Here is a 27617-nt window from a genome sequence, read left to right on the forward strand (position 1 = left end):
TTCTGTGCACTTTTACAGCAGTAAGTGGAAAGCTTATTCCCGTGGGCTGGGGCAGGTAAGTTAGCTTGGATCACTGGGAAGAATATCCTTCTCTAGTCGCCTTTGAAGACGTTGTACATGCCAGTGGTTTCTGTGAGGTGGCAACACTCCTTGAAAAGAACCCGAGATAACTTTGAAGAACTAGGTAGATGTCATTTGATTCTGATGCGTGGTGCACTTGAATTCAAACTCAATCATTCAAAGCGTCTTCTCAACCCTATGAGTAGTTTTCCGTCAATAAGAAATCAATCGATATCTGTTAAACAGTAACAGTCATGCGCACGTGCCATCAGATTAGCCACCGGTCCATCTTTTTTGTCTGTTCACTGGATTGTGCGTCGAACCACTCAAGTTCCAGTATGAAGTACCACCATTTGATCATTCCTGTCAAGTAGAAAAATCACTGATCCGCTTGGTGCGATGACCCCATGGACGATGAACTGGGTGGGGGGGTGGATAGTGGTGGGAAGACGGTATAGGGCGTAGGTTAGCGAGTGTCGGTATATCGGGATGTACACTGTTTGTGGTCGGGTTCATTCGTTGAACTGTTTATTTAATAGAAATTCAGGTTTGAACATCTGCCCAGTTTGCCATTCCGAATCAAGTGACGTCATCTAGGAACGCCTTATAACCTCTAACGATATGCATATGTAAAAAACTTCGGATTATGATTGCTTGCATGGTCTATTCGTTTAGTCTGAGATGTTGAGGAGTTTAGAAACTTCTTCACTTTGATAAAGGAAACTACTCACAAGGTTGCTGAAAACTCTTCGGCAGCCCACGACTGGTTTCGCCCTTCTTGGGGCTCATCAGGTAGGCGCAGTCCCCGAGTTTCCGTCAACCTTATGTTCTACTAGAACCCAAATTGGACTGTTTTTACTTTGATTTTCCTAGGCTTGGCTTTTGAAACGACCACAGGCAGATCGTGAGAAGCTCCACAATTATTTCAAGAACTCGTTCCCACAAACACATCGCTATGTAACTCAAAATCTGCAACTCAAGATGGCCTACCATGAGGCATTCTTGGTTCAACAAGCTTGCTCGATCCTCGGTGGTCTTCTGCCTGGGGACATTCAGGTACATTGACTTGGAGTATTCATTCAAAGTTTGTTCGCAGTTACTTTCGTGTTAAACCCTTTTTCAATACCCTGAGTGCGCAGTGAAACGACGCAGATCACTTTTTATTTTTCGCATGGAGTTTGTGGGAGTCTTTCGTGGTTGAAGTACTACATATTTTCATTCGCAGTGGGCTTCCACTTTGCAAGTTATTGTGAAAGAAGTAAGGTGATTTGTCACTTGTATCCACTTGTACTTGAAAGTGAACTTCACACTTCATTGGAACATACCCATCCTCTTGCAACAAACGTCCTCGGTAGTTTGCGTAACGGAATGTAACTTGAGCTTGATTCACATAGCCGGTAGTTTTCCATAAAAAATCAACGAAGCAGCAAAGAACTGTTTCCCCCCACTGGGTTGGAAGCATGGAAAAAGGAATCGCAGTGCTACATTCCACATAGCGCTTTCTACATGAATTCAATTCTGTGTCAAATCCAAAGTGCTTTTTGCTCTGGAAGATAATGCGGCCTAAGAGAAATGCCTTGGGATGATTCACCTGTCAACCTTTATTAAAACAGCAGGAGTTAATTTCTCGGAGAAGCAGACAGTGAACATACGATCGGTCTTGGCAGTTCATCTCTTTCGAGCGCAGCAACGGCTCTTAATCCAAATCTCTGGATCCATGCACAGTTACACCCTGGATTTCTCGGGGGATTCTGCTCAGTGCGGTGCTATTTTTCTGTCGCTACCACCCACATTTACGTACACCCGTCCAACCACCTAAAATTTCAATGTCAGAGAAGACGACATTCCCATCAGTTTACGCTAAGGGCAACGATATTAACGCATATGTGTCTAGTGTGATACTTCGAGATAATCGGCCAGCTTCCCAATTGTCCTTCGTAACGTCAAATAACAAGATCCGGTGAATGTTGCTTTTCTATTTTGACGTCAACCCAGCGGTCAACGCACCTCAAAAGAACATAGTGGTTGCTGGCCACAAAGAGAAAACTAAGAGTGGTTGCACTAATTAACGTATCGCTAAAAGCCAGGTACGCAACTTCGACAAAAACAAGAAACATGCGAATCTAGTTTTAATGGGAAGTTAAACTGAATCACAGCTGGATTTCTTGTTTTATAATACTCTCCAACTGAATGTGTTGCACAAGAGCCGCCTCATTTTTAATCTGGGCGTTCCTTGAGAAACCGCAGTTTATTTTCTTGGCAAAATACTGGGGTTCATTTGAGTCTTTAGTTAACACCACCGTGGTTTGCACATGGGCGTACTTCGTCAATTGCGTACAGTTTGGCTTCAAGTAGAAAGTAGAAACTCTGGGGATTGAACCTATCAGATTTGTTTCAAAAACGGCGAAACCGGCCGTATACTGCCAAGGATTTCTTCGACAATCTTACGAGTACTGAGTGTCATCAAGACAGGACTCATTTACTTCAACAATGGAACTCGCGAGTTTTTAGAATCACAAATAGCTTCAACTCCATAAAACACACCTGATGCAGTCCGCATTAGGGTCTATATGGTCTGGGGGAAACAGGCCGAAAATTCGAATTGTAGAAAATGGTGATGTGAATTGCTGCACAAAGCGAACAAGCCGAATTCTGCGCGAAAAGAAGTGTCGGAGGAGTTTTGGTCATAGTCAACCCCGGTATAGCCAGCGTAGAACATCTAATTTGCGTAACTTTTGCTTTGAGCAAAGTAGTAATATTATATCTACTCGCTTATCCTATCTGTATCTGTCAAAATTTGGTGGAGGAACTTTATCACGATGAGTTTGTAAGCTCTTAGCCCTCAAAAAGCGCGCACCTTAAGAAAAGTGTTTCTGCTGTCTTTTGGAACAACAGTAAATTTTTTGTTAGAAATCTACCGTTCCGTCAGTTATGCCGTAGTGAAACCTTTTCCAATTCTATATTGAGATAAACTTAAGGAGGCACGATGGGTATCTGCTGAACCAAAGTGAGGTAATCGTCTTTGACCCAGCAATAGCGGAGAGAAAACAAACTTGCAAAAAATTAATCNTCACTTCCCGATACTACTGAGGCCGAATGTTTGGATCAGGATCTGTTCTCCGAATCGGAGTGCATCTGAGGCTGAAGTACCACTGTAAAGGTGAACCAGACAAAAGAAATTTCACACGGGCATTGTGCTGCAAACTGACAACACAATGAACTACACTTCATAGTTCATCAATTAGAAATGTATGTGTTGCGGAAGTAATCAGTCCATTTCAAATTCACTTTCTGAAACATATAAGGCGATTTCAGTACTTAGTAAGGTTGTACATGTCAGATGTAGTAATTTGTCTGAATCACAGTAGTTCTGATGAAAGATAATTCAACTGCCCATAATATTAGTACCGGCTCTGATTCCTGAATAAGATAGTCCCAGATATCTTATACGGACTAGAGTGTACCAAAGCGTTTTGGGAAGTGAACATAAGTAGAAAGTGTAATAGTAGTGTACAGTCCTGCAGCAATTCATCTCAGTATTTCTCTTTCCATCTTTCCCTCTACATATTCCGCTTACCCACAGGGGAACGAGCGCATGCTAAGCCGATGTTACGTATTCAGTTTAATGTGGTCCTTTGGTGCTCTATTGGAATTGGACGATCGTGCCAAACTGGAAGCATTCTGGCGTAATGAACTAAAGCTGGACTTGCCCGAAAAGTATGAGGCGAAAACCGATACGATATTTGAATATCGTGTGGATACCGAAGGTGATATGATTGTTACCTAATGGTTTTTAATTTTCCATGAACTACATGGAGTTAATCATTACCTTTATGTCTTCCAGGTAAATGGGTGCATTGGAAGCACTCAATTGAAGAATACACCTACCCGAAGGATCACACTCCCGAATTTGCGAGCATTCTGGTACCAAACGTGGACAACGTCCGAACTGACTACTTGATCGATTTGATTGCAAAGCAAGGCAAGGCGGTTTTGCTGATTGGTGAACCTGGTACCGCGAAAACAGTGATGATCAACAAGTACATGAGTAAATTCAATCCCGAAACACATGCTTCCAAGTCCGTCAGCTTCTCCTCAGCCACCACGCCCGCTTTATTCCAGGTCCGTTTTCTAAACAAAGTTCAATACTCTTTGAGACAAATTATTTAAGTATGAAAGCTAGACGATTTGTTTAAATAAACAGAGTAAATTCAACAAAGTAAAAAAGGACTGATCATTAGTTCAGAAACTATCTAGCTGCCTTGATGGAAGTACTCTGAAGATAGCATGGAGACAGCGCAGAAGTGTTTTACCTTATGCATTCATAAACGGTCAACTTCAAAATGGACACTCCACATTTACGGACACTTTCCTCATTTCCCATGAGTTTCTGGTGTAAATCGCCATAGGTATCAAGGAGATCACACATGCTCGGGCAGAGAGCTGTAAGCGTGGTCACGTGAGAACAAACTGCCACTTTGGAATTAACGCTGTGTTCTCAGTGCCGATTCGGGCGTCCACCACTCGCTAACCTGTGAAGTAGGGATGAGATTCGACTGCCGAGGTGGTAACTTAAGATGTCATTTTGAAGAAAAATTGCCCAGATGAGCTGCCGGATGTAGTGTTTGAACATAATTTAACCTCATAAAGAAGACAACTCACAAGGTTGCTGAAAACCCTTCGGCAGCCCACGACCGGTTTCGCCCTTCTTGGGACTCATCAGGTAGGCGCAGTCCCCGAGGTTCCGTCAACCTTATGTTCTACTTGAAACCAAATTGCACGAAATCAGCGAACTACACTCACTTGCAAACAGATTTGGTTTTGCGAGAGAGACTCACCTGGAACCTGGCTGAATCCCTCGTTTGTAATGTTTCCAGGCAAATGAATGTGATGCACCAGGCCGCCTCATGTTTCAGCTGCTACATGAGGCGGCCTTACATGAGGCGCCTATGTGCAGCACATTCAGTCGAAGAATATCATAAACGGTAGATCCAGTTGAGTCTCTCGTGAAAACCAAATTGATTTGCAAATGAGTGTATTTTTCGATAGTTTGATCTTCTTTGTCTTTGAATGGTGTACTTGAATAGATTCACCGATGTAGCTGCTGTCAATACGCTGTGTGGACGCGTTCACAAGACTTAGTTGCCGTGTTAATTTAATGTCTGCGGTCACACCTTTCATTTGACCCTTTCGAGCAGTAGCGCAAGTAGTGCAAATAGTCTGGGAAATCGCCGTTTTTCGTACAAGCTACAGCGAAAGCAACATGAACGTCGTGTTATGCAAGCCTTCTGGAGTCTTTGGCATAAATAGAGCTTGAGAACGTCTTGCATAATAATTTCTCACATTTCGTTCACCACATCGAAAAAAGTAGGAATTACTGCTTCAGTTCCTCACGTCCAAAAGCAGGCTGATTCACTCGATTGACTTTTCATGTTCGGCCCACCACACCAGTCAAAGCATTAATTCGCCATCGGTCCATCCAAGACCATTGCATTACCGGCCGCAGATGAACGACAGCGGCAGACGTGTGCACCAGAGGGGTATTCAAAGCCTACTGTTGCTCACACACCCAAAGACATCTGGATTTTCCACTTGGAATATAAACTTGAGATCGTTATTTTGACCTTAGTTCTATGTAAAAAAAAGATCGTCCGCTTGCTTTCATCCCTGGTTTCCTTCACCTGGTGAACGCATCGCTGAGTAGTGGTGAATGTTGGTTGTGTGATTGCTGTGATGGACCGAACTAGACAAGGGAGATAAATTGCAACTACTCTTCTCTGGAGAGACTACCCGTAGGGATACCATCGTCATGGATATTATTCCCAAAGTGATACTTCTGTCTGGTGCCCTGATCTTTCTACTAGATTTTGGAACTTTGAAGAAACTAACTCTCAGCTCTGTCTCTGAACTAAATTTCTGGGCAAAATTTTGACCAAAATCAACTCACTCATCCGACGTGCAACCAAGACAGAGCAACGTGACTGCTAGTGAATAACCAAACTTCTTTCTAACCAACTAGCAGTCGATCTCTTCGGCGGATTTGCTAAATAACAAACAACAGACTTTGAATTTAACCGATGTTATGTCGGGCAAAATATAGTTGAAGTTTAAAAGATTTAGTGAGTTTTCATTCTGAAATGTTCTTGACGTGTATGTAAAATTTCAACTTTATCCCTTGTGGTCTGCGAACGCAAGGAAGCAACGAGACGAAGTAGTATCAAGGTGACTAATTCTGGTCGCACTTGACTACATTTGAGATCTGCCAGCTCCAGGTTGTACTTTTTCGGCGAAATCGCATATAATTTCTCCATCTAGTTGGAATCAGCTTTTGCCGTCAATCAATCCTCCTCACGTAATCGCTAAAATGGGCCCGGCGAACAAATGAGTAGAAGCTTTAAATGGATATGAATGCAAGGACGCAGCGGGACTAAGTAGTATCAAGGTGACCAACTCTGACCGTACTTGACCGCATTTGAGAAACGGTATCTGCCAGATTCATGTTCTTTTTTTCAGCGGATCTCAGATGGTTCCTCCAATCGCTCGATTCAGTCGGAATCAGCTCTTACCGTCAATCAATCTTCCTCACGCAATCACTAAAATCGTCCTGGAGAGCAGCTGAGTAGAAGCTATAAACGGATATGATATCAGATCCAATTCATCCTGCAGAAAGTCCAGGATAGTTAGAATGTCTGTTGTGCATCACTACTCATGCCGTTCCCCTCTGTCAAGAAAGCCCAGCCTTCATGCTGTGGATATTCCGTAAAGCCAAATTTCTCTAACCATCTTTGTATGGCCAGGCTTGAAGCCGGATAACAGTAGCTGGCCAGATACGTGTACCTAGGACACGTCTCATGTTGGTTCAGACCATCAGCTATTCGCTTTTGCGTGTGCTCCGAGTACCAATCGCTTAATCGTTTCCACCCACCGAACCTAAGGGAGTCATAAGTGGTTCCCCACGAATGGGTTATGGTTTGGTTGCCAGGTCAAATGCTGCTCTTCACTGTTATCTCAAGTCTTCCTCACATAAGTTGTGTTATATCACAATCTATTGTTTTGGATTGTGGCCAAGTGTTTCCCACTATATTCTGTTTACGCGTATTTCGAGTATCAGTCTGCGAGAGATCCGCACTGACACTCCGGACATTCAGAAATCTTAAGCCTACAGCGGTGCTAGTGGTGATTCTGTGACCATCCAGCCGAATGATGGCTAGCGCTGGTTAGCCATATGTGTCTGTTTAGGATGTGTCTCTTGAGTGGCGCGGGCCATCAGGTTCCCCTTTATCTGCTCCACAGTTCAGTCGTGTCCGCTCGAATTGACAGTCGTGGGTTGCCAGTTAAACATGTTGGTGACTTTGGAACTGTCTACTTCTGTTCACCCTACAGTTTCATTCCCTCGAGCATACATTGGTTACGGTGCGTTCATTTGGATGCACGTGTGACCCAGTGCAAGTACTATGTGATACTCTTGCCGCCTCACCTTAGTCCCCGTTTATCGATACCACACAGAAGCCTTTCCATAACTTTAGATTTGACTCACTCTATGGGAAGGGCGTGCGCTTCTGAACAGGACCTTGGTTAGTAACAAAATTATCGACCGGATATCCTATGCATCAACACTAGTGCCAGTTCATTGTTCCCCTCTAATTTTGACCCGATACTCTCTGCTTGCCTCTGAATGAATAGTGATAGTGACTCTCCTCTGATAGCTTATAGTCTATTAGCCCAATAGGACACCGATATCCAACGAAAGCTAAGTCTAAATGATACTGGAAAAAAGACTGCAGCAATGTGGATCTATGGAGAAATACGCTCATTTGCAAATCGATTTGGTTTTCACCCAATTTAATCTCTCGTTTATGATATTCTACAACTGAATGTACTGCACACAGGCCGTCTCATGTTTCAGTTGGCACGATATTCTAGATGTCGCAGTATATTTTCATAAAGGAAACTATTCACTCTTCGATGAAGAGTTTTTCAGCAACCTTGTGAGTAGTTTCCTTTATGAAAATAGACCTATGTCACAACGAACCACTAAGGGTGTGTTCCCTTCATGTGTTTTGTTTGTTACCCTCAATCACTTTGACAATCTCTCACGCGATTTTAGTTGTTTTGGAGGTAATCCAAATGCGAACCATTCCATATTCCATATGAGTTCCGAAATACACATGGTATCATCAGGTTCAAACCGATGGAAGCCCAGTTGATCCCTTTTGTGTGTCAACGGTGATCAGCGGTTATTTTTACCTCCTTTCTGACTACTCGTGAGTAGCATGGTTTGCGCCTATTCGTTTTAACACGTTCAGCCTCATTGCCGCTCGTTCTCCGGGTCTCTCCTCTCACTTATGGTTCATCTTGTGCCCTACTCGATAGTCTTTTTTCTTGGGATTTTGTTTCGAACGGGCCTGAAGGCGCCTTCCGATTCGACACGCGGCACGATATGCTGCGTCGCACCTTCAGCCAAGTACTGCAGTCTCCCTCCCAAACGTGCTGACTGTCGTCTCCGCCGTTATGGCTGAATACGGCCTATTTGCACGGTCTGATGGCCCGTGCCCGCACGTTTGTTTATCATTCTGTACTTACTCTCTATTGCTCCCAGAAAACCCTTCTGACTATGTCCCTTTTTCTGATCCTACCGATTGCGCTATTATTGACTGTACGTTCTTAATAAATGAATCAGAATCATCAAAATCAGTTATTAATGCAGCCTCTACTTCTCTCATCCCTCTGTTCCTGCTGCCCACTGAATACGAAATGCGTATAGTCAGATAGCTCCAGTCGTCCTGTAGTACTCTTGGCTTCCCGAATCTTACAGTCCCTAACAGCTTTACAGTATTTGAACTGTGGGATTTAAGTCCATCGATTCCTGAACCATTTCCTAGCTTACTTCACCCTTCAGATTTCATGCTGTCTTTGGATGCACATAATTCACTTACCCCAGGATTTAACCCATGCAGTTTAGGGCACCTTGTGAATAAGGAAATCAACTTAAACCAGTGGTCAGACTGATAAACCTTATATTATTGCTCTAAATTTGCAGCGAACGATCGAAAGTTTCGTAGAAAAGCGGGTTGGCACAACCTACGGTCCACCGGCTGGGAAAAAGATGACGGTTTTCATCGATGATATCAATATGCCAAAGATCAACGAATGGGGTGACCAAATTGCAAATGAAATTGTACGCCAAACTATGGAAATGAATGGGTTCTACAGTCTTGAGAAGCCTGGTGAATTCACCAATATTGTCGATATCCAGGTAAGCTTTGTATTGCCTACGTACAGTGCTCAATAGAGGCGTTTGTGAACCGATTCATTATGAGGTTCGTTTTAACACTTATCGAGTAATAAACATATGTTTTCATCTAAACCGTTGTCCCAACTATATGCTCAAATTCCTAATAGTTTAGAAACAGTTAGTGGCTTGCCCAAACCCAAAATTAAAACCATTCAGAATTAACGAATAACCCTTTCTAACCAAGTAATGACATGCTGTCATACTTCTGGGCCTTGAAATTGGTAAAACCAATATATATGAAACATGACCGTAAATTGTTTTCAGGGGAAAAGGTTATGTCTCTAGAAATGGGAAATTTCCCAGAATTTCCTAAACTTCCGTTATTACCGTCCTTTCTTAGGAGGGGATACCAAACACAAACCCTAATTCGATAACTTTTTTGAAAGTCGAGGTGCTGCAATGCCACCACATCGAATTTCCGCTAGGTTGGATGAAAGTCAATGAGCAAATTCGTAATCACATTGTTTTTGGTGTTAGTGTCTTACTCATGTCCCTCACCACACAAATTTTTCGTCCTTTTGAAAGGTGTCTTATGATTCCACATGTGGCTCGGTGATGATTCCTGAAAACGCTTGTCTCCTCCCTCTTATACGACTACAACTGTAGGTCACCAAATTTTGTGTCCCTCACTAGCATGTATGAAGAAAATGCGCCCCTCTATTCATAGTGTCATTTTCCACCCGACTGTGGTAGCTGAGCAACGTAGAGAATCATCCAACCGGTGAAATTGTTGTTACCTAGTGCGCTCAGTACTTAAGGATCCAGTTATCTAAAGATACCTGCATTCACCTCATTGAGTAGCACACATTTTTTAGCCTAACCAGTTTACTTTTCATTGGTGCTTTCAAGTTCCTGGCAGCCATGAACCATCCAGGAGGTGGACGTAATGATATTCCCGAACGGTTGAAACGACAGTTTTGCACCTTCAACTGCACTTTACCCAGTGATACTTCAATCGACACTATCTTCAGCGTGATTGGAACCGGGCACTATTGTGAAGAACGTGGTTTCTCACCAGATGTTATACAGTTGGTGGAAAAACTTGTTCCGCTCACCCGGGTCATATGGCAACATACGAAGAATCGGCTCTTGCCGACACCAGCCAAGTTTCACTACATTTTCAACTTGCGTGATCTAAGTCGCGTGTGGCAAGGCATGCTCAATACGATAAGTGAGGTAACTGAATGTTCGCATCACTCTGATTTCCTATTGTGAACGATAGAAAAAACACCTTTTGTTTCCTATAAACAACAGAACAAAGACGCACACAAGACCGTATCTTTAGCTCCACCAACAACCTGATTTTCAGTTCAATGAGCGCTAATCAATAAACATTGACTACGTAATCACGCTGAAGCGACCGACATCCAGTTCAGTGAAAAAGGTCCAAAACTGGGATTTTTCCCATATTTGAAACACGCTTACTGTGGTTTCCAAATAAATTCTTCTGGGCTCAAAAGTTAGGCTTGTTTGTGACCAGTACTGGTGAGCAGCTGAATGGAGCAACATGACGTGATCTTTTCACTCTTCACGTATTCTCTGACGAGGAACCGCTTGCTATGATGTCTATCAAATTTGAGAAGTGTCACCTCGAAACCTAGGGCGAGGACACATTTGCCTTTTGCAATCTATGGTGGGCGAAACGACGGTTCGAGGCAAACATAAAAGTTTCCTCCTATGGACGACTGTCTGATACGTCATTGGTTGAAAAGCTAGTCAGCTCCATTCCACATCGTTTGGACAGGGCGACTCTAGGACGATGTTTCTCCCTAGGTGTAGAATAATCTCACTGTGCCACCTGTACTGAATAGGGAAGTCGTCTAGTATCTACCCGCAGGGTCATTGATCCGATTCCTCCGATGATTTCATGAGGTAAACATTTCGGCTTGAGTCAGAGATGAAGCTGCAGGGGCCTTGTACATAAGTCGTCTGTAAGGTAGAACTACAGATTGCGTAAGTATCCTTTAGCTGTATCACAGTGTGCATCACGACTTTCGTACTGAGTGAAAACAAGCCAAGAGGCTCGGGAAAACATGCAGATCCAACTTTGTTCGCACCTGAAAGTTTTGTCTTGTCATCAGGAATGAAAGGCGAAAATCGTCAAATGCATTCAGAAAACTAACCGATGAGGTAGACACCACAATGCTGTTCAATTGCCCGTCTTCCAGGTTCACGGTATATAGTTTTATTTCCATTAGGCTAACAGAAGATGTCAGGCTGTCCGATTTCCAGTAAACCCTTTCAAAAGGTGCTCCAACCTTGTAACTCTCAAATGGAAATTAACTGAAGAAGTGCGATTTCGGCGCATTCTGAGGTCACACGGTTTTCTGTGGGTAACACTGTAAGCAAAAGGGCCTCTGATGAACTTTCGTTTTATTCGTAATCTGTTTACCTTTTTCACCTACCGATTAGGTTGCGGAAGCCTTAGACCCATTGAGTACTCCTGCTTGATAGATTTAATGCTAGTACATATCGCGTATCCAACCACTGAACTTGTGTAATATTTCTAGTAGAGAACACACCAGATTTCGCTTTAACACACTCTCTTCTCTGTTACGAAGGTTATCATTGATGACAGTGTGCTTCTGATGCTTTGGAAACATGAACTGCTCCGAGTAATAGCCGATCGATTCATATCACCAAGCGACACGCAATGGTTTGAAAAATACATCAGTTTGCTGGCAGCTGAAATACTATCGGAGGAGCAGCTTGCACACTTACAGACCGAATCTTATTTCGTTGACTTCATGCGGTAAGCCCAGTTGAATTTTTGGTGCTAATTGCAAACTGAGCCACCGCTTAACATGTTCTGTATCTTCGCAGTAATGTCTAAGGTGACTGTAACGGGTGAACGGTATCTTCGAGTGACGTGTAATACCAGAACCTCCGGAAAGGCAAAACAAAGTCGGAGCTGGGTTTCTACACGGTACTATTAATGTAAGACAAATTCACAAATTCTACAAACCTCAACAGTAGATACTTGTTCATAACAAATGGTCCACCTGGACCACAAAAGTACAGGCCAAAGGAGCAAACAGGCCCTCACGTGAGACAGTCACACGTACACAAAGTCGGCCACAAATGGCCGGATGACCTCAAGGCCAAATGAGTGAAGTGGTAAGGACAAACAGAAGCCAGTTCATGTGTACGCACAAAAGTGGGGCGGGGGTTACAAGTGGGGAAAGAATAAACGTGAGGAATTCCAAGTATCAACGTAATGGACGATACAGTGACTACATTTGGTCTTCCTGGGAATGAATTTTTCCGCTTTTTCCGCTCTTCCGGTCCAACCGACCAGACGTTTGGCACAATCGATACAGGTTAGGCTGTCTCGATTTATGTTTTTCTGTCAACTGAATGAATTAGGGTGGAAGGACAGCAGTATGGGCTTATGGGTGACATCATTATTTGTATTCACAATACTCCTCTTAGTAGCCTTCTCCCGTCCCGGGGTAATTAGCCTAGTTATTCTGCCTCAAATGGGAGGCGACGAACTCGAATACGCTCGTATTAGAGCTCGACAACTTGTTAGTGCTCCATTTGTGACGTAATTAAGTTGATTATCAGGAGGCAACAAGCACTAACAAATGTCTGCCTTACTAGAATGTGATGAATACAATAGTTAGGTGCACTTGATAAAAATAGATACAATGCGAAAAGTGGAATAAGCCGAAAGGTGTCTTCTCTGCAGTATAGCTGCTACACGTGTGCCCTAGCTGGCCGTGGAGACTTGCGGAACTCTGTTGACTTCCTGTCCTGTGCGCGCGAGTGTGTGCTGAGCCTAGTTGTATGCATATTTATTGTGTGCAGTGTGAAGAGAGGACTGTCCCTTTGTGTTTGATGCTTGCACGAACATGAATACAACTTGACCTGATGGGTTGAAGTTCATAAGCCTGGCGCGTTACGCAAGTGGTAGCCGCGTAAACAAAAATGGATGAGAAATTGTAGTGTACAAATTGTCGGCTAAGGTTGCAAGTGGGACAGGAATTGCAAGTGGTTTGAGTGTTTGTGTCGCGTGATATGATGAGTGACCTCTACAAACTCAACAAATTCGGGACCACACCGACAGTGGAACTCTGGATATCTAACGCAAGTGTGTCATCGCTTAATCACAAGCATTCCATGAATGAAACTGAGGTAACACGTCCGAAAAAGCAAGCATTTCCGAACCCTCGACAATGTGATTTGTTTGCCTGATGCCTTGAACGATAACTCAGTATCCGTCCTGTTTTTTTCAGTCGACTGACCCGCCTGCCAGAACTCCTCAATCCGGTGGCGCAATGGAGACTTGTCTGATTGCACGCTAAAATTTTTGAAATTTATTTTGCATCCACACTGATTTTGTTGGATCAATCCACCCCTCTTTAGTTTTGGTGCGGTATTCTCTTTGGTCCACATGTCCGGGAAATGAATAAACTCTAGATTCGCACTGACTACAGTCCATCAGCGGTGCCTTCCCTTGGATGCCTGGGATTTGAAATCTTGAATTTCGATATGTAAAGCCAGCGTGCTACGACATGTATTGCCGGTCCTGTTTTGCACACAGCTAACGGTGTTCATGTTCTAACCAACAACGAATGATATACCATATAGTTTTGGGATAACCTATCTCCCAGTACGCGAAGCACAGGGGCCACTCTTGTCTAATTTGTACGACGCAACCATAGTGCTTCCTTTGACTACTTTGGTATGGTTACATCCGTTGTTTGCAGTTGTATAGAGCTGTCCTACAATGAAGGACAACCGTGGGAGAAATTTACGCTTACAGAATGATTGGTATCGTATGTTGATACAATTTCAGCTGTTGAATAATCATTATCATGTATGACAAGATTTGATCAATTGTATTTACACGAAACAAGAAATCTTTTGTCAAACACTTCCCCGGGAATCGATGTGCCCTTTCGTCACCCATGGTTCTGCTACCTTTTTCATAGTATTCGTGAAACCGACATGTTCCAGATTACCGAATGTGAAAAGAACATCCATAGTTGGTTCCTCGAAAACTCGTGAATGAAATTAGACTTGTGATTTTTTCAGTCGTATCAATTCTAAACAACTTTCAGATTATTAGGACTTTTTCATTGGTGAGCATTGTGGTTCTTCTGTTTGTGGATTTCCTCAATCGACCGATTCAATGCGCCGCAACAATACTGTTTACAAAGGAGCATCGCGATAATAACGCAACCACAGTTAACAATCCGTCCTACAGCTAAAACCCTACCAGACAACAAAGAGGTGCTAACCGAACTCGCTCCTACTTCATGATCCTCACGACAGTCTCATTTTCTTTAGGGGTTGTACTTGCCAAACTCTTTTCCATACTGAAACATGATGAAAAAAGAATAGCAGTATGGACTTTTGTTTAGGGAGGTGGAACTGTTGCACATCACGAGCATCTTTTTGTTGCTTTTAGGGATGCTCCAGAGTTAACGGGGGAAGAACCGGAGGACTTCGATATTTCGGCCCCCAAAATATATGAACCAGTAAGTATGCACCTTTGTGAGTTTTGCAGGCTATTGTGCCATAAATCCACATAATTGTCCTATTTACACAGGCTTGGTCACTGACGACCAATCGGCCAAAAATCCACTGGTATCGATCCGTTAAACGTCTTTGCAGGCGGCTTTTCGACTGATTTGCTTCGGTAACTACCCAGTCTAACGATATAATTTGGCCATAGACAGTCAAAAGCATGTAGATGTTTGTGGCGTTTCACGGTGTGCCATCTATACACCGGTTCGGGGCGAGATGGCTCAACTGGTTAGAGTACAAATTTACTGACGGAAAGGTCCGTGGTTCGAAACTAACCTCTGCCTTTCGGCTTCCCCTGTCTGGGCTCGGGCAACCTATCAGCATCGAAGCCCTCGTGCTTCCTTCCGGTGGCATAGCAGCTAGTCACCGGAAGGGTGTTACAGCTGGACTATTATCAATTTATTACACCGGGTACCAATGTACAGCATGTTCGTCTACCGCAGTCATACCTTAGCCGATGATGAAGAAAATTGGATTGAGGGCAGCCTAGTTTTGCAGTCAAAAACTTGCATCCGTTCAGTGTGGAAAATAGTAGTGAAACATCGTATCTCCGGCTCCCACAGACAATCATCACGATATGAGTGAAAGAAATGAATGAAGAATCCTCATCGATTTCACACACACATTCCCACAGCGATGTGATTGAAGGGTGCGGTTGTGGATGCTCTCTTTACTTGGGCCAGCACAGCCAGTGACTCTGGCCAGTCTCTGGCAACCACTTCTTTCGTACCTTTGGTCGTTGAGGCCATACTCATTACATGAGTCTGAAAGTCATTTCGGGGTCCGTATGGTGACAGTGTCCACTAGCTGTTTGAATATGAATGCAGGGGTTGTTTTAGACGCTTCTTTAGCTGCGCTTTCAGAGCGATACGTTTAAAGTTAAAAGGGTAAAACACTAATGGAATAAGATGTTGCAATCCGGCGTTTCGGTTGTCATGGTAAACATTCTTCAAGGATTTTTTCACTCAGTTGAATACGGGTCAGTCTTACTTGGGTCTTCTATCATATCGTCTGATTGGTNGAATATGAACGTAGAGGTTGTTTTAGACGCTTCTTTAGCTGCGCTTTCAGAGCGATATGTTTAAAGTTAAAAGGGTAAAACACTAATGGAATAAGATGTAATCCGGCGTCTCGGTTGTCATGGTTAACATTCTTCAAGGATTTTTTCACTCAATTGAATACGGGTCAGTCCTACTTGGGTCTTCTATCATATCGTCTGATTGGTGTATTCCTGAGATCAGCTGGCAGTTGGATGTGACCAATGTTTGGGGGTGTTGTCTTTGTGTGCGTGTACATGTGGTTTTGCATGTAGTTTGGCTGGGATGTACCTCCGTTTGTTGAGATGCGTAGTTGTCGAGATTCCTGCTTTGACCTTTAGACATTGTCTATTAAGGTGTGCAGTAAGTCCAAGCCAGTTAGACAGGATTATGGCTCTACCACTGCATTTCCGTTGTTCGTTGATCTGTGCTTCAGCGCATATCCGTTCCGTGTGTGACTTGATTCCCAACTGGGGCATACTTCTTTCATTACATTTCATTTGGTGATATGATGTGAAAGTTGTTTTTTTTCGCGTTCGAATCACGTAATCTAGTCCTCAGGGGGTCGAGAAACAGGGAAGACAATAACGAAGTTAGTTACATTGGTTTTCATCTTTGAAACTTGTCATGCATGGGAAGGGCGATAAATTATGACGTGTTGCTTTTGTGTCTGTGTCTCGGGGCAATGCGTCCCGTCGGGTTAAAATTTCTGCCGCATTCGTCACAATAACCTGAAGCCGAATAACCATCTCTCTTCACATCGTTCAGGCCAATCTTCATCATCAGGAGGATACAGTTCGGTACACAGCTGACACTGCATAGAATTTTGCACTGAGTACTCCAACTGAGTAGTATTTTCACTGGACCACGGTAGCCGAATTTTCTCACATTTTGACGAAGTTACAGTAACTAGCACATCCGAATTTAGTGTTTGATAGAGAGATTCTTGTGTTGTATTTGGTTTCGTATCTGGTCCCAGTTCCACGCGACTGCTGACGCCTTTTCCAAACTTATTTTGGACCTACCGGTATGCACCAAGTCTTGAGTATGAAGCGGGATTACTCTGTCGCTAACACTCGGTCTTCAACGTTTTGATTGTCCTTTCCGTCAGTCGATATAAAACATCTGTGCTCAGAATGCTGCCTGTGATTTTACCGACTGGTTTACCAGTTAAACGTGCATTCACTCCCCCTGTCATCAGTTGTTCCGCAATACAGGCAACACCGACCAGACACCTCGTGAGAGCAAACCACATTAAATATGATTGTCTCACTTTTGCTGTACGCATGCAGAGTCAAGTTAACCCGCGGATCTGGAGAATGCAAAAATATCGCTTCGAGTTCCGTGACTTCGTCGCACAGTTTACGGATGGGCTGTCTTGCTTGAAAGTAGCCAATTGCTGAGCATGATAAGCTTACATAAAATCACTCTATCATGAATGATTCATGAACATCTTTCAAGACGACACATCAGACCCGTGTGCAAACTATATCGGTTGACATCCGAGACAAACTTGCCTGGCAGCAATATCTGGATCATCGGATGCATGTGCGTAGTACTGAGACGTAGTGCCTGGAGCCGGATGTGCTTTTGCGGGTGAACTACTGAATATGAGGTAAACCCCAAGGAATAAGATTGGCGCGAAAAATGGAAGAGGACAGTTGACATCGATCAGCCAGTTCAGTAGCTGATGTTGACAGCTGCTTCAAATGATCAAAACACAAAAATCTCCCGTCGTTTTATTTGGTTGACTTTGAATTATTGTGCTACTCTGTTTCACGAATGAGTGGGGAGTTGTTAGTTAATCCAATGTTCATAAGTAAAGCAGCCGTACAAAATCAGTGTATTTTAGGGGACCTGCGATCTAAACACGCTGATAAGATATCATGAAGGGTATGCCCAAAGACAGTAACGTCCAGCCACAAAAAATGTACTGTTTCTTTCGTTCTGCGCTCCTCAACAGGTTGAAAGTATCGATGTACTTCGGGAAAGACTACTAATGTTCATGGCCAGTATGAATGAAAACATCCGCGGCGCCAATATGGACTTGGTGTTTTTCAAGGACGCCATCACACATTTGGTGAAAATCTCACGAGTGATTCGATCCCCAAGGGGTAATGCTTTGCTTGTTGGTGTGGGTGGTTCCGGTAAAAGGTCGCTAACCCGCCTCGCCTCCTATATCGCGGACTATCGAGTATTCCAGATTGTGCTGACCAGGTAAGCTCAGTTGATATGATGTTTTCAAATGGGAATGGTCCATCGTCTGAGTATCACTTTAGAACCAATAGACGATATAACTCTTCAAACTCTTGCTATCGCGGTGAATTTATTTCCTCTAGGTCATACAACGTGTCCAATCTACTTGAGGATTTAAAGAATCTTTACCGGACAGCTGGCATGGAGGGCAAAGGTGTAACCTTCATTTTCACCGATTCTGATGTCAAAGATGAAGGATTTCTCGAGTACATAAACAATATTTTGGCTTCTGGAATGGTAAGTTATTTTTAGCCACAGATGATATGAAGTCGGTCAAACGGTTTGTGTGCTTTGCACCTATCGAGGATTCTCAAGAAGGAACCGTGTGGACTGTGATACCTTGAAGTATAAATTTTAACCATCCAAAGACGTCCCTTCTGTGGAACGTGAAAAGAAAGCCAAAACCGAGGCGACAAAGTTACTGCAACAGAAAGGTGCCCCGTGTCTGCTTACTGCGACCTAGGCTGACCATGTCTATCGTACTGTCTTTGTATGGATGGGTTTTTGATAGGTAAGATAATTAATCGATGAAATAAGTGTTTAAGAGTCAGCTTCCATCCTCGAACTGCAGCTGCAACATGAAATGTACAAAATCGCGCTTAGACAGCATATAGAACCAATTACGGGATCCACATCACGTGGTCACGTGGTTTCGTGATTGAAGGTTGAGCGGCGCTAAGTGCGATTTAATCGCACCGCTGATTAGCCGCTCGTGGCCGAACGGTTGTGTTCAAACCACTAACCGCAAGGTCGCGGGTTTGTGACTCTCTGGGGTTTCGTGAGATGCGTGCTAGTGATGACTGTCGATAAGGATGAAACAGCTGTACAGTGCTTCTCTGCCTTCCAGCATAGGTTGCCTTCACTCACAGGACGAAATCACCAAAATTCCCAAATTCCCTTGCATAAGTTGTGTCAGTTCACTGGAATGATGCACGGTCTTCCCGAATGAGTATTGAAAAGCACAAAATCACCAGTTTTAGAAGTATCGGTCAGTCCTCAACGCCCACAATCGATTTCTTCAGTTTCTTCGCGGGGTTCATGCATTGACTGAGTCAGGGAAACGCCTTATTTGGTAAGGTCTCAATTCTACCGTACAACACTGGTAGGTGAAAAGGCAAAATAACGGCCACACTATGAATACTCAAGGTCCAAAAGCTAACACACTGGTATTTTTTAGATTTGAAATCCCGTCAGGCTTAATAACGAAGAATGGCATGAGAATAAGTGAGGGACTCAGCTGGGATTCATTTCAGTCTCTTGTTAAAACCGGATTAGTTTATGAATGAGTGTACATAATCGTTTGTCTATCATCTGTTGTTAAAACAGAACATGAAGTTATTGTAGTCTTGGGGACCATGCTTTCCTGATGAGCCGCAACAGAGGCGAAACCGGGGCTAATGTAGTCCTGGGGACTATGCTTTCCTGATGAGACGCAACAGAGGCGAGACCGGTAGTGGGTTTTCGAAGGGTTTTCAGAAGCCCTATAAGTAGTATGATGCCAGAAATGTACATCCATCCACAACAGTTGGTCGATGTCTTCCCACTGGATCACCGACAGTAGTCGAAAAACTCATTTTATTACTTGAGCAGTTTGGAAATTGATGCGCGCTCACAAATAAGTTACCTCCAAACTAGCAAAAGTGAATTCCTTTGATACACTTAAACAAGGAGCTGTGATTCCTGACCAGCTAAACCATAACACGATTTGATAGTTAGGACTGCCCCTGTAAGTTATCAGGAGGAAAGTAAACGGACTGATATACAATGATGAGGCTACTGTGTACTGAATATCCTCTTGACATTCTAATGACAAAACTACTTATTAGGCCGGAAAATCTTCGGATGTAAACGGGAGACTAGGCAGGCATCTAGTTGAATCTCCGTTGATACAAAGTCAATTCTTAAATAAAATTGTCTTTTCTGCGCTGTTCGTTCATACAAGCTGCTTGATGAATGTTACGATATCCATTTTACTGTCTGACACTTCTTCCCTTTTCCCGCAACTAGATATCCGGCTTATTCGCACGCGACGAAATGGATGAGGTCCTTGCTGCACTGGTACCGATAATGAAGAAAGAATTTCCGAAACGTCCTCCGGAAAATGAAATCCTCAACGAATACTTCATGTTCCGTGTGCGCAAGAACCTGCATGTCGTTCTGTGCTTCTCTCCTGTCGGTGAGAAATTCCGACAGCGGGCGCTGTACTTCCCTGGATTGATTTCTGGTTGTACAATCGACTGGTTCCAACGCTGGCCACAGGATGCATTGCTGGCTGTGGCACAACACTTTCTGGGTGATTACGAAATGGCCTGTAGTCCGAACACTCGCAACGCCCTGATCACCCTAATTGCCGATGTGCACGATGACGTGACTGCACGTTGTGCAGCCTATTTCGAGCGTTATCGTCGTACCGCTAACGTAACACCAAAATCGTACATTTCTTTCATTCATGGTTACAAGAAAGTCTACCACGAACAGGTGGAGCAAGTAAACACGCACATTTCTCGACTGGGTTCAGGGCTGCAGAAACTGATGGAGGCTCAGGAATCGATTTCAAAACTAAGTGTGGAATTATCAAACAAGGAAAAGGAGCTGGAAGTTGCTAACCGTGAAGCCGAAGCTGTCCTGGTAAACGTGACACAACAAACGCAGGCCGCCGAACAGGTAAAAAATAAGGTTTTAACGGTGAAAGACAAGTGTCTGGCCATTGTTGAACACATAAGGAAAGAAAGGGCCGTAGCCGAAGACAAACTGGAAGCAGCTCGTCCAGCATTAGAAGAGGCAGAAGAGGCACTTAACACGATCAAACCGGGCGATATATCCACGGTGCGAAAGTTAGCCAAGCCTCCTCACTTGATCCAACGTATTATGGACTGTGTTCTTTTGTTGTTCAAACGAAAAGTTGATCCTGTCAAAAAAGATCCCGAGCGACCGGGTTCCATCAAAACGTCATGGACCGAGGCACTCAAACTGATGGCAGCCAGCACATTCCTAAACAATTTACTATACTTTCCACGTGATTTAATCAATGAAGAAACAGTGGATTTGATCCAACCCTATCTGGAACAAGAAGATTATAATCTGGAAGCAGCCAAAAAGGTTTGTGGCAACGTCGCCGGTTTGTGTTCCTGGACCTTGGCTATGGAAAAGTTTTACTGGGTGAACAAAGAAGTTATTCCACTGAAAGACAACTTGGCGAAAATGGAAAGTAAACTGAACTTAGCCAACAAAGATCTGGCACAAGCAGAAACTCTTCTGGCTGAGAAGGAGGCTCTGCTCAACACAGTTCGCGAACAATACGAGGCTGCGATGCGTCGCAAACAGGAGTTGGCCGATGATGCAGACACATGTAGGCGTAGGATGACCACAGCCACTATGCTGATTGAGGGTCTTTCCGGTGAAAAGGTTCGTTGGAGTGAAGAAACGTTGGCTTTGAAGGAGCAGGTTAATCGCTTGATAGGCGATGCACTCATTGGAACGGCGTTCCTTTCGTACAGCGGACCGTTTAACCAAGACTTCCGAAATCGTCTTATGGGGAACTGGTACAAAGAACTAAATGGTCGTCAAATACCTCACACAGTCAATTTGGATCTAATCAATATGCTTACTGAAGGACCTGTGGTAAGTGAGGTTACTTTTACGATGATGGCCTAAAATTTAATAATACAAGAATGGAAAGATTACAGGCGAATACCCAGTGTTAATTCCACTCAGGTACAATGAATGGCACATTAAGTGGGTGGTTCGAATGGGTTTCATGAATCGACTGAATACCATAAAATATTTCCCCCTCCATCTTGTGTTTTCGTTAACTCATAATGATAAACCAAGAACACCTTATTCCATTTCAAGGTAGTTTTGAACTGTTCGCAAGCTGCTCATCAACAGTAAAGGTCATGTTCTATAATTGAAGGATGACACGAACGTCTATTGGATCTGTCTGGTCAGGCTGAGTCCGTTGACCCCACATATGCCTTAATTAATTTAAGTCAGCATTGCTAATCATCAACTACCCCGTGCATTTCACATTGTAATTACCATGAAGGTACCTGCGTCCGATGTTTGGGTAGCATTGTGTTCCTACACTGGAAGCTGAATGGTCATACTGATCGTTCTGGTCAGTTTCTGACGAGGGATATCAAGATCGAATAATGCACACGGCTATCAGAGTGAAAGTCATCACACACGGAAAAGTCCCAGAACCGTATATCTACAAACTGGTTGTTGGCCAGATGCCTGTTGATCTGTTCAATGAGCTTGGCAATCGGCTTGCAATAAGCTGGCAGTTGGTTTCGCTAGAAACTGAGACGGTATCAGTGCGCGCACCATCAGTCAAGCACTGATTGGTGACTGAAATTCTGCAAGCCAGTTGCCAAGCTCGGAAGACGGATCAACAGCTACCTGATCAACAGCCGATAAATTCTCCCGATCTACTAATACTTCAGCATACATGGAGTATACAGAGCATAAACGGAATAAATGCGATGTTTTCTACTTTTCATTGCCGTCCTGAATTACTTAAACGCCAATGTGAAACACAATAGTTAGAAGCAAGGCTATTTTGAGCTTTTGAGTCTCTTAAATACGGGAACTGACAATATCGTACTAAACGACAGCACAACTATGGGAACACTCAACTCGTCCGTTCGTCTAATACAACCCGACTTAGATGAAGTTGTGTCAGGCTGTGGAGGATTTCACAATTAGTTCACAACCTTTAGTCAGAGTTACCAGGGTGACTAGCTTTTCGAATTTGCATTGATGAAAACTCGAGAAAACTTCATCTTGCTCCAGTTGTGGCTAACTGTTCCTGTTCGCGAGTCGGCATGCGAATGAACACCGCTGGAACGAAAATTGACCCATAGGCCTTAGATTTGTAAACAACACAAGTGTTTATCGTTGATGATGTCTTTCGACCGGTAGTTTCGTAAGATATATCTTCCTTGTTTTTGGACGGTCATCTCCTTAATCTTACACCAGTCTTGTTCGCCAAACGAACCGTTTTTGGCGTTCTATTGTAGGTGAGTGAATGGAATTTGGAGGGCTTGCCCAGTGACGATCTATCCGTGCAGAATGCCATTATTGTTACGCAAGCTTCACGATACCCTCTACTTATCGACCCTCAGTCACAGGGTAAGAACTGGATCAAACGTCACGAGATGGCCAACGATCTGATGGTAAGCAATCGTTATTTTTAATCACTCTGGAACTTACGTACCTGCATTTTTACCTCTTTCCTTTTTCTCTTCGGCGAGATTAAAGCGTATCTGTTCATGCTTACGGTACACTGGGAAACTTGCCAAATTTCTGTGATCATCATCAGATTTGGAACAAGAGCTACTCAGCTCGTGAAACTCCACCTATAATATGAACTGAGGCAAGAATTCTTGCCAGACAACCTTGGGTTCAAGAATAAACGGTTCCAACAGCAAACTTGCTCCTGGTTATACTCTTCGACAAGTGCATGCCACGAATGTATGGTGCGCACTCAGTCAATAGAGTGAAAATGACATCAGCATGGTGGCAGGCAGACGGACAAATAATTTGATTCCGTTTCATCTCCTTCAAATTTTAAGTGAGCACAATTCTCCGGAACAAAGCAGTGAGATCGATTGAATGGTGGGTCAATCATTTCATGTAGGTTTCATGGAGAACAAATGGCGTCAAGTGCCAGATGTACGAACGAAAGGCTGTCGTGTCCCAATACAAACAGTCACTGAATCCAGAAGCTCGAGTTAGGGAACAGCAATTTCTGTGTTCCTTTCTCTTGAGGTACGGCTTGAAACAGTCATAATAGATGGAGAAACTAGAAGCATATATCACCTGGTGACGTTAACCAAGGCTTCAGTACCGTCAACATGCTCTAGGTCTACTGATGTTCTATCTGCAACCGGTCCTATGTAGGCGGGATTGCAGTTTGCTTTGTAATGATTTGGACGAGATTTTTGTTGACGGGAAAATTCGGGTAGCGATTCTCAGCGTCAGATATAGAACAGTGAAGAAAACGGTCACAGTATTGGCAGTACGCACCTCACTTATATGACAAGCGGACAAGAGATATAGTAATGCACTATAATAACGCATTGAACCACTGGGACTATTTAGCAGAATTAAGGCTGTTTTATCATAATATTGAATTCTTTAACCGTTCTAGTAGGTTGGGTCCAATTGACAGAATTTGGTGTAGGATAAAACACCATAATAACGCGTTGAACTACTGGGACTACTTAGCAGAATTAAGGCTGTTTTATTGTAATATTGAATTCCTTAACCGTTCTAGTAGGTTGGATCCAATTGACAGAATTTGGTGTAGGATAACAATGGTTAATTCAATAAATCTAACTGATAGTGATGACGAGAACTTGTTCAGATTAACTTTATGAAACGCCAGCCGGTCGGAATAAAGAACTTCACACCTGCGGCCCCTTACTATCAGGTCTTCCGTGAGTTAGGATAGAAGTTCAACTACTCACGAGTAGCCAGAACTTCAAGAGATACATTACACGGAGCTGTTGAGTTCATGTACGTCATGCAAATAAGTGGGGTCTGCGGTCACGAATCTCCGGTACATTCCAGACGACTTCGCAAACTCCGTTAAAGACTGTTGTTAAAAAATAAACTTAGATAAACTACTTCAACCTTCGTATACTTCGCCATGTACCAGCAAATTGATTCACTGTCGTGTGCATCCACCTAAAGGAATGCAGCTCTAAGGCGAGGCTCGTTCCCTTTCTTCCAATCATGACCTATCGTGTGCGGATTACTCTGTATGATTAGGAAAAGAATGCTTGGTGCAACAAACGGAGAAATGTCTGTCTTCCATATCATTAGGGTGATAACGATGTTCACTCGAAATAGTGTCCTCACTCATCATTATTCTCAGAAACCAGACTAAATCTATTTATAGAGGGTTTAATTTTATGCTCTCCTGTAGGCTTTATTGCGTTTAACACTGAGTTCAAGCAGTGCACAACCAACCTAATACTCTAAAAGGAAAAGGCAAATGATAGTCCCTTCTAGTCCCTTGTTTCTCAAGCTCCATTGGTGGAGCGCCGGCTCCTTTCAGAAGCGAACATTGGTAACTGCAGTCTAAGGAAATCAAGTGGCGCTTCCATCGATACATGAAACTGGCGTTTAGTTATTTAAGGGACCCAAGGAGATCCCCTAGGGAACACAGTCATTTTTCACAATATTCTTTGGTTTGGTTTAAATTGGTTTATTGGTTTAAATATATTTCAGTTGGTGTTATAACCTTGAGATGAAAATTTTAGCGGTGACTGAGAGGCCATGGAAGGTAGCCTAATAGAGGTTATGAAACAAAGAAAGAGGCCAGCATAAATGATGCATCCAGCGGCTCAGTTGCCTTGCTTGGAGACAACAAGCAGGTATTTTGATAAAGATTTGCTAATACCAGTGCACTGCGCATTACTAACTGTGGACAATTCCAACAAATAATAAAATCCTACAGACGAACTTCTGTCATGCAATTCTATAAAATTTGACTAACCCTTTGAACAATACTTTCCGCTAATTGTCTTCCTCTCTAAAAAAACCACGTTTCCTGGGTTTCATTAAGCGAACCGGTGATAGTTACCAACTAAATGACCACAAACAAATGCCCATTTTTGTAATGCAATCTTGCTCGGAAATTCGGTTCTTGCCATTAAAGGCAGGTCAATTTAGCCTTTCACAGAAATCGAAATGTTACATAGTCTGTGTTGGCTTGCACAAGTATGTGTGCAATTAGCCACTTAACCATATCGTATTTTTCTAATTTTCTTACCGCTAGGTTACAACCATGAATCACAAATACTTCCGAACGCATTTGGAAGATTCTCTCTCGCAGGGTAGACCACTTCTGATCGAAGATATTGGCGAGGAGATAGATCCTTCGTTGGACGAAGTCTTGGAGAAAAACTTCCTAAAGTCGGGGACAGGATTGAAAGTTAAAGTGGGCGACAAAGAAATAGATCTTCAGAAAGGTTTCACGCTCTATTTTACCACCAAGCTACCAAATCCTGCCTATCCACCCGAGATCGCAGCCCGAACCTCAATAATCGATTTTACTGTCACATCCCAAGGACTTGAGGACCAGCTCCTGGCGCGGGTGATTCAAACAGAAAAAGAAGTGAGGATTCTTTGTCAAACTGTTGTTTGTGATAAAGACTCTCACAGGTCTATTTTAGGATGATTGTTGATCCACATTTGCCTGCTGTTTCGAGACAGATGTTATCCGCCTTTCTTAAGAAATGAAAAGCCATAAAGTCAATCGTTGTGGGCAGTTGCATATTTTACTTTCGCTTTCGTTAAGACAAATGTTATAAGGAAGAAATGAAAAGCCATAAAGTCAGTCGTTGTGAGCAGTTGCATATTTTACTTTCGCTTTCGTTTCCTCCCAGGACTTGGAGGCACAAAGAGTCACACTCATCGCAAACACAACCGCTAACCGTCGACGCATTCTGGAACTGGAAAATAGCCTTTTATATCGCTTAGCTAACACGGAAGGTTCACTAGTTGACGATCAAGGACTGGTGGATGTACTTCAAACCACAAAATCGACTGCCATCGAAGTTGCACACCAACTCACTCTGGCGCAAGACACCGAGGCTGAAATAACGGCTGCTCGCGAAGAGTTCCGACCCGTTGCGGCAAGAGGATCATTGCTATACTTTTTTATTACGGAACTCAGTGGTGTCAATCCAATGTATCATACGGGTCTGAACCGGTTTTTGCGCCTCTTTGATAAGTCCATGGCTTCGTCCGAATCATGTCCAGTCACTTCCAAGCGCGTTCAGAATATTATCAACTATATGACACGATCAGTATGGGCGTTCACCGTGCGTGGCATGTTCAAAATGGATCGGACCATGACAACGCTACTGCTCACATTGCGAATCGATTTACAGAGGAAAAATATACGCCAAGAAGAATTTATCACCTTCATCCAGGTACGGCATATGTTCTTATGACTTCTGTTCCTGACCTCGGTATCCAGATGCAAAAATGATGAGGTTCGGCAGGTCGATTTCAGCAGTATAAACTAGTATTCTTCCTGCCATGAGTTTTTATCGACGAGGAATATTGTGCACTTCTTTGGGTATCGTCATAGGTTTGCACCTCTTAAGGACGGATGAAAATATTCACCAGTTAGTTCACATACTCCACCATAGCCTCACGGTTACCGGACTAGGAATTTGGTGGGGTAAGAGTTGTGCGTGATGTCTAAAGCAGCCAGCTGCGCGTTGCATACCCTGACTTCCTATGGCTAGTTGGAACGGGTCTTCGCTGGCTATCAGCGATATTTCCGAAGGAGATTGGAACTATTTTATGATGCCCCTCCAGCCTCATATGACACACCAGCTGGTCAGTGCCTCAAATTCATAAAACAAGCGACCAGAAATAACAGCGTTGAAATACCCACTGAAATGCCCAAC

General features: G+C 43.4%; 1 protein-coding gene across 1 annotated transcript in view; it reads left to right on the top strand.

The window, feature by feature from the left end:
- Positions 1–27617, top strand: part of T265_14170 (hypothetical protein) — a gene marked incomplete at both ends in the record, with an annotated part of 154143 nt that overhangs the window by 117956 nt on the left and 8570 nt on the right. Inside the window, 13 exons of the mRNA XM_009172325.1 lie at positions 934–1116; positions 3644–3827; positions 3905–4182; positions 9101–9316; positions 10205–10531; positions 11917–12107; positions 14772–14841; positions 17891–18144; positions 18267–18420; positions 20191–21804; positions 23205–23360; positions 25973–26290; positions 26583–27131. Coding sequence (XP_009170589.1) covers positions 934–1116; positions 3644–3827; positions 3905–4182; positions 9101–9316; positions 10205–10531; positions 11917–12107; positions 14772–14841; positions 17891–18144; positions 18267–18420; positions 20191–21804; positions 23205–23360; positions 25973–26290; positions 26583–27131 — 4494 coding nt within the window. The remainder of the gene's footprint in view (positions 1–933; positions 1117–3643; positions 3828–3904; positions 4183–9100; positions 9317–10204; positions 10532–11916; positions 12108–14771; positions 14842–17890; positions 18145–18266; positions 18421–20190; positions 21805–23204; positions 23361–25972; positions 26291–26582; positions 27132–27617) is intronic.

Source organism: Opisthorchis viverrini, assembly GCF_000715545.1.
Source record: "Opisthorchis viverrini unplaced genomic scaffold opera_v5_151, whole genome shotgun sequence".
In the NCBI taxonomy this organism is placed as follows: domain Eukaryota; kingdom Metazoa; phylum Platyhelminthes; class Trematoda; order Opisthorchiida; family Opisthorchiidae; genus Opisthorchis; species Opisthorchis viverrini.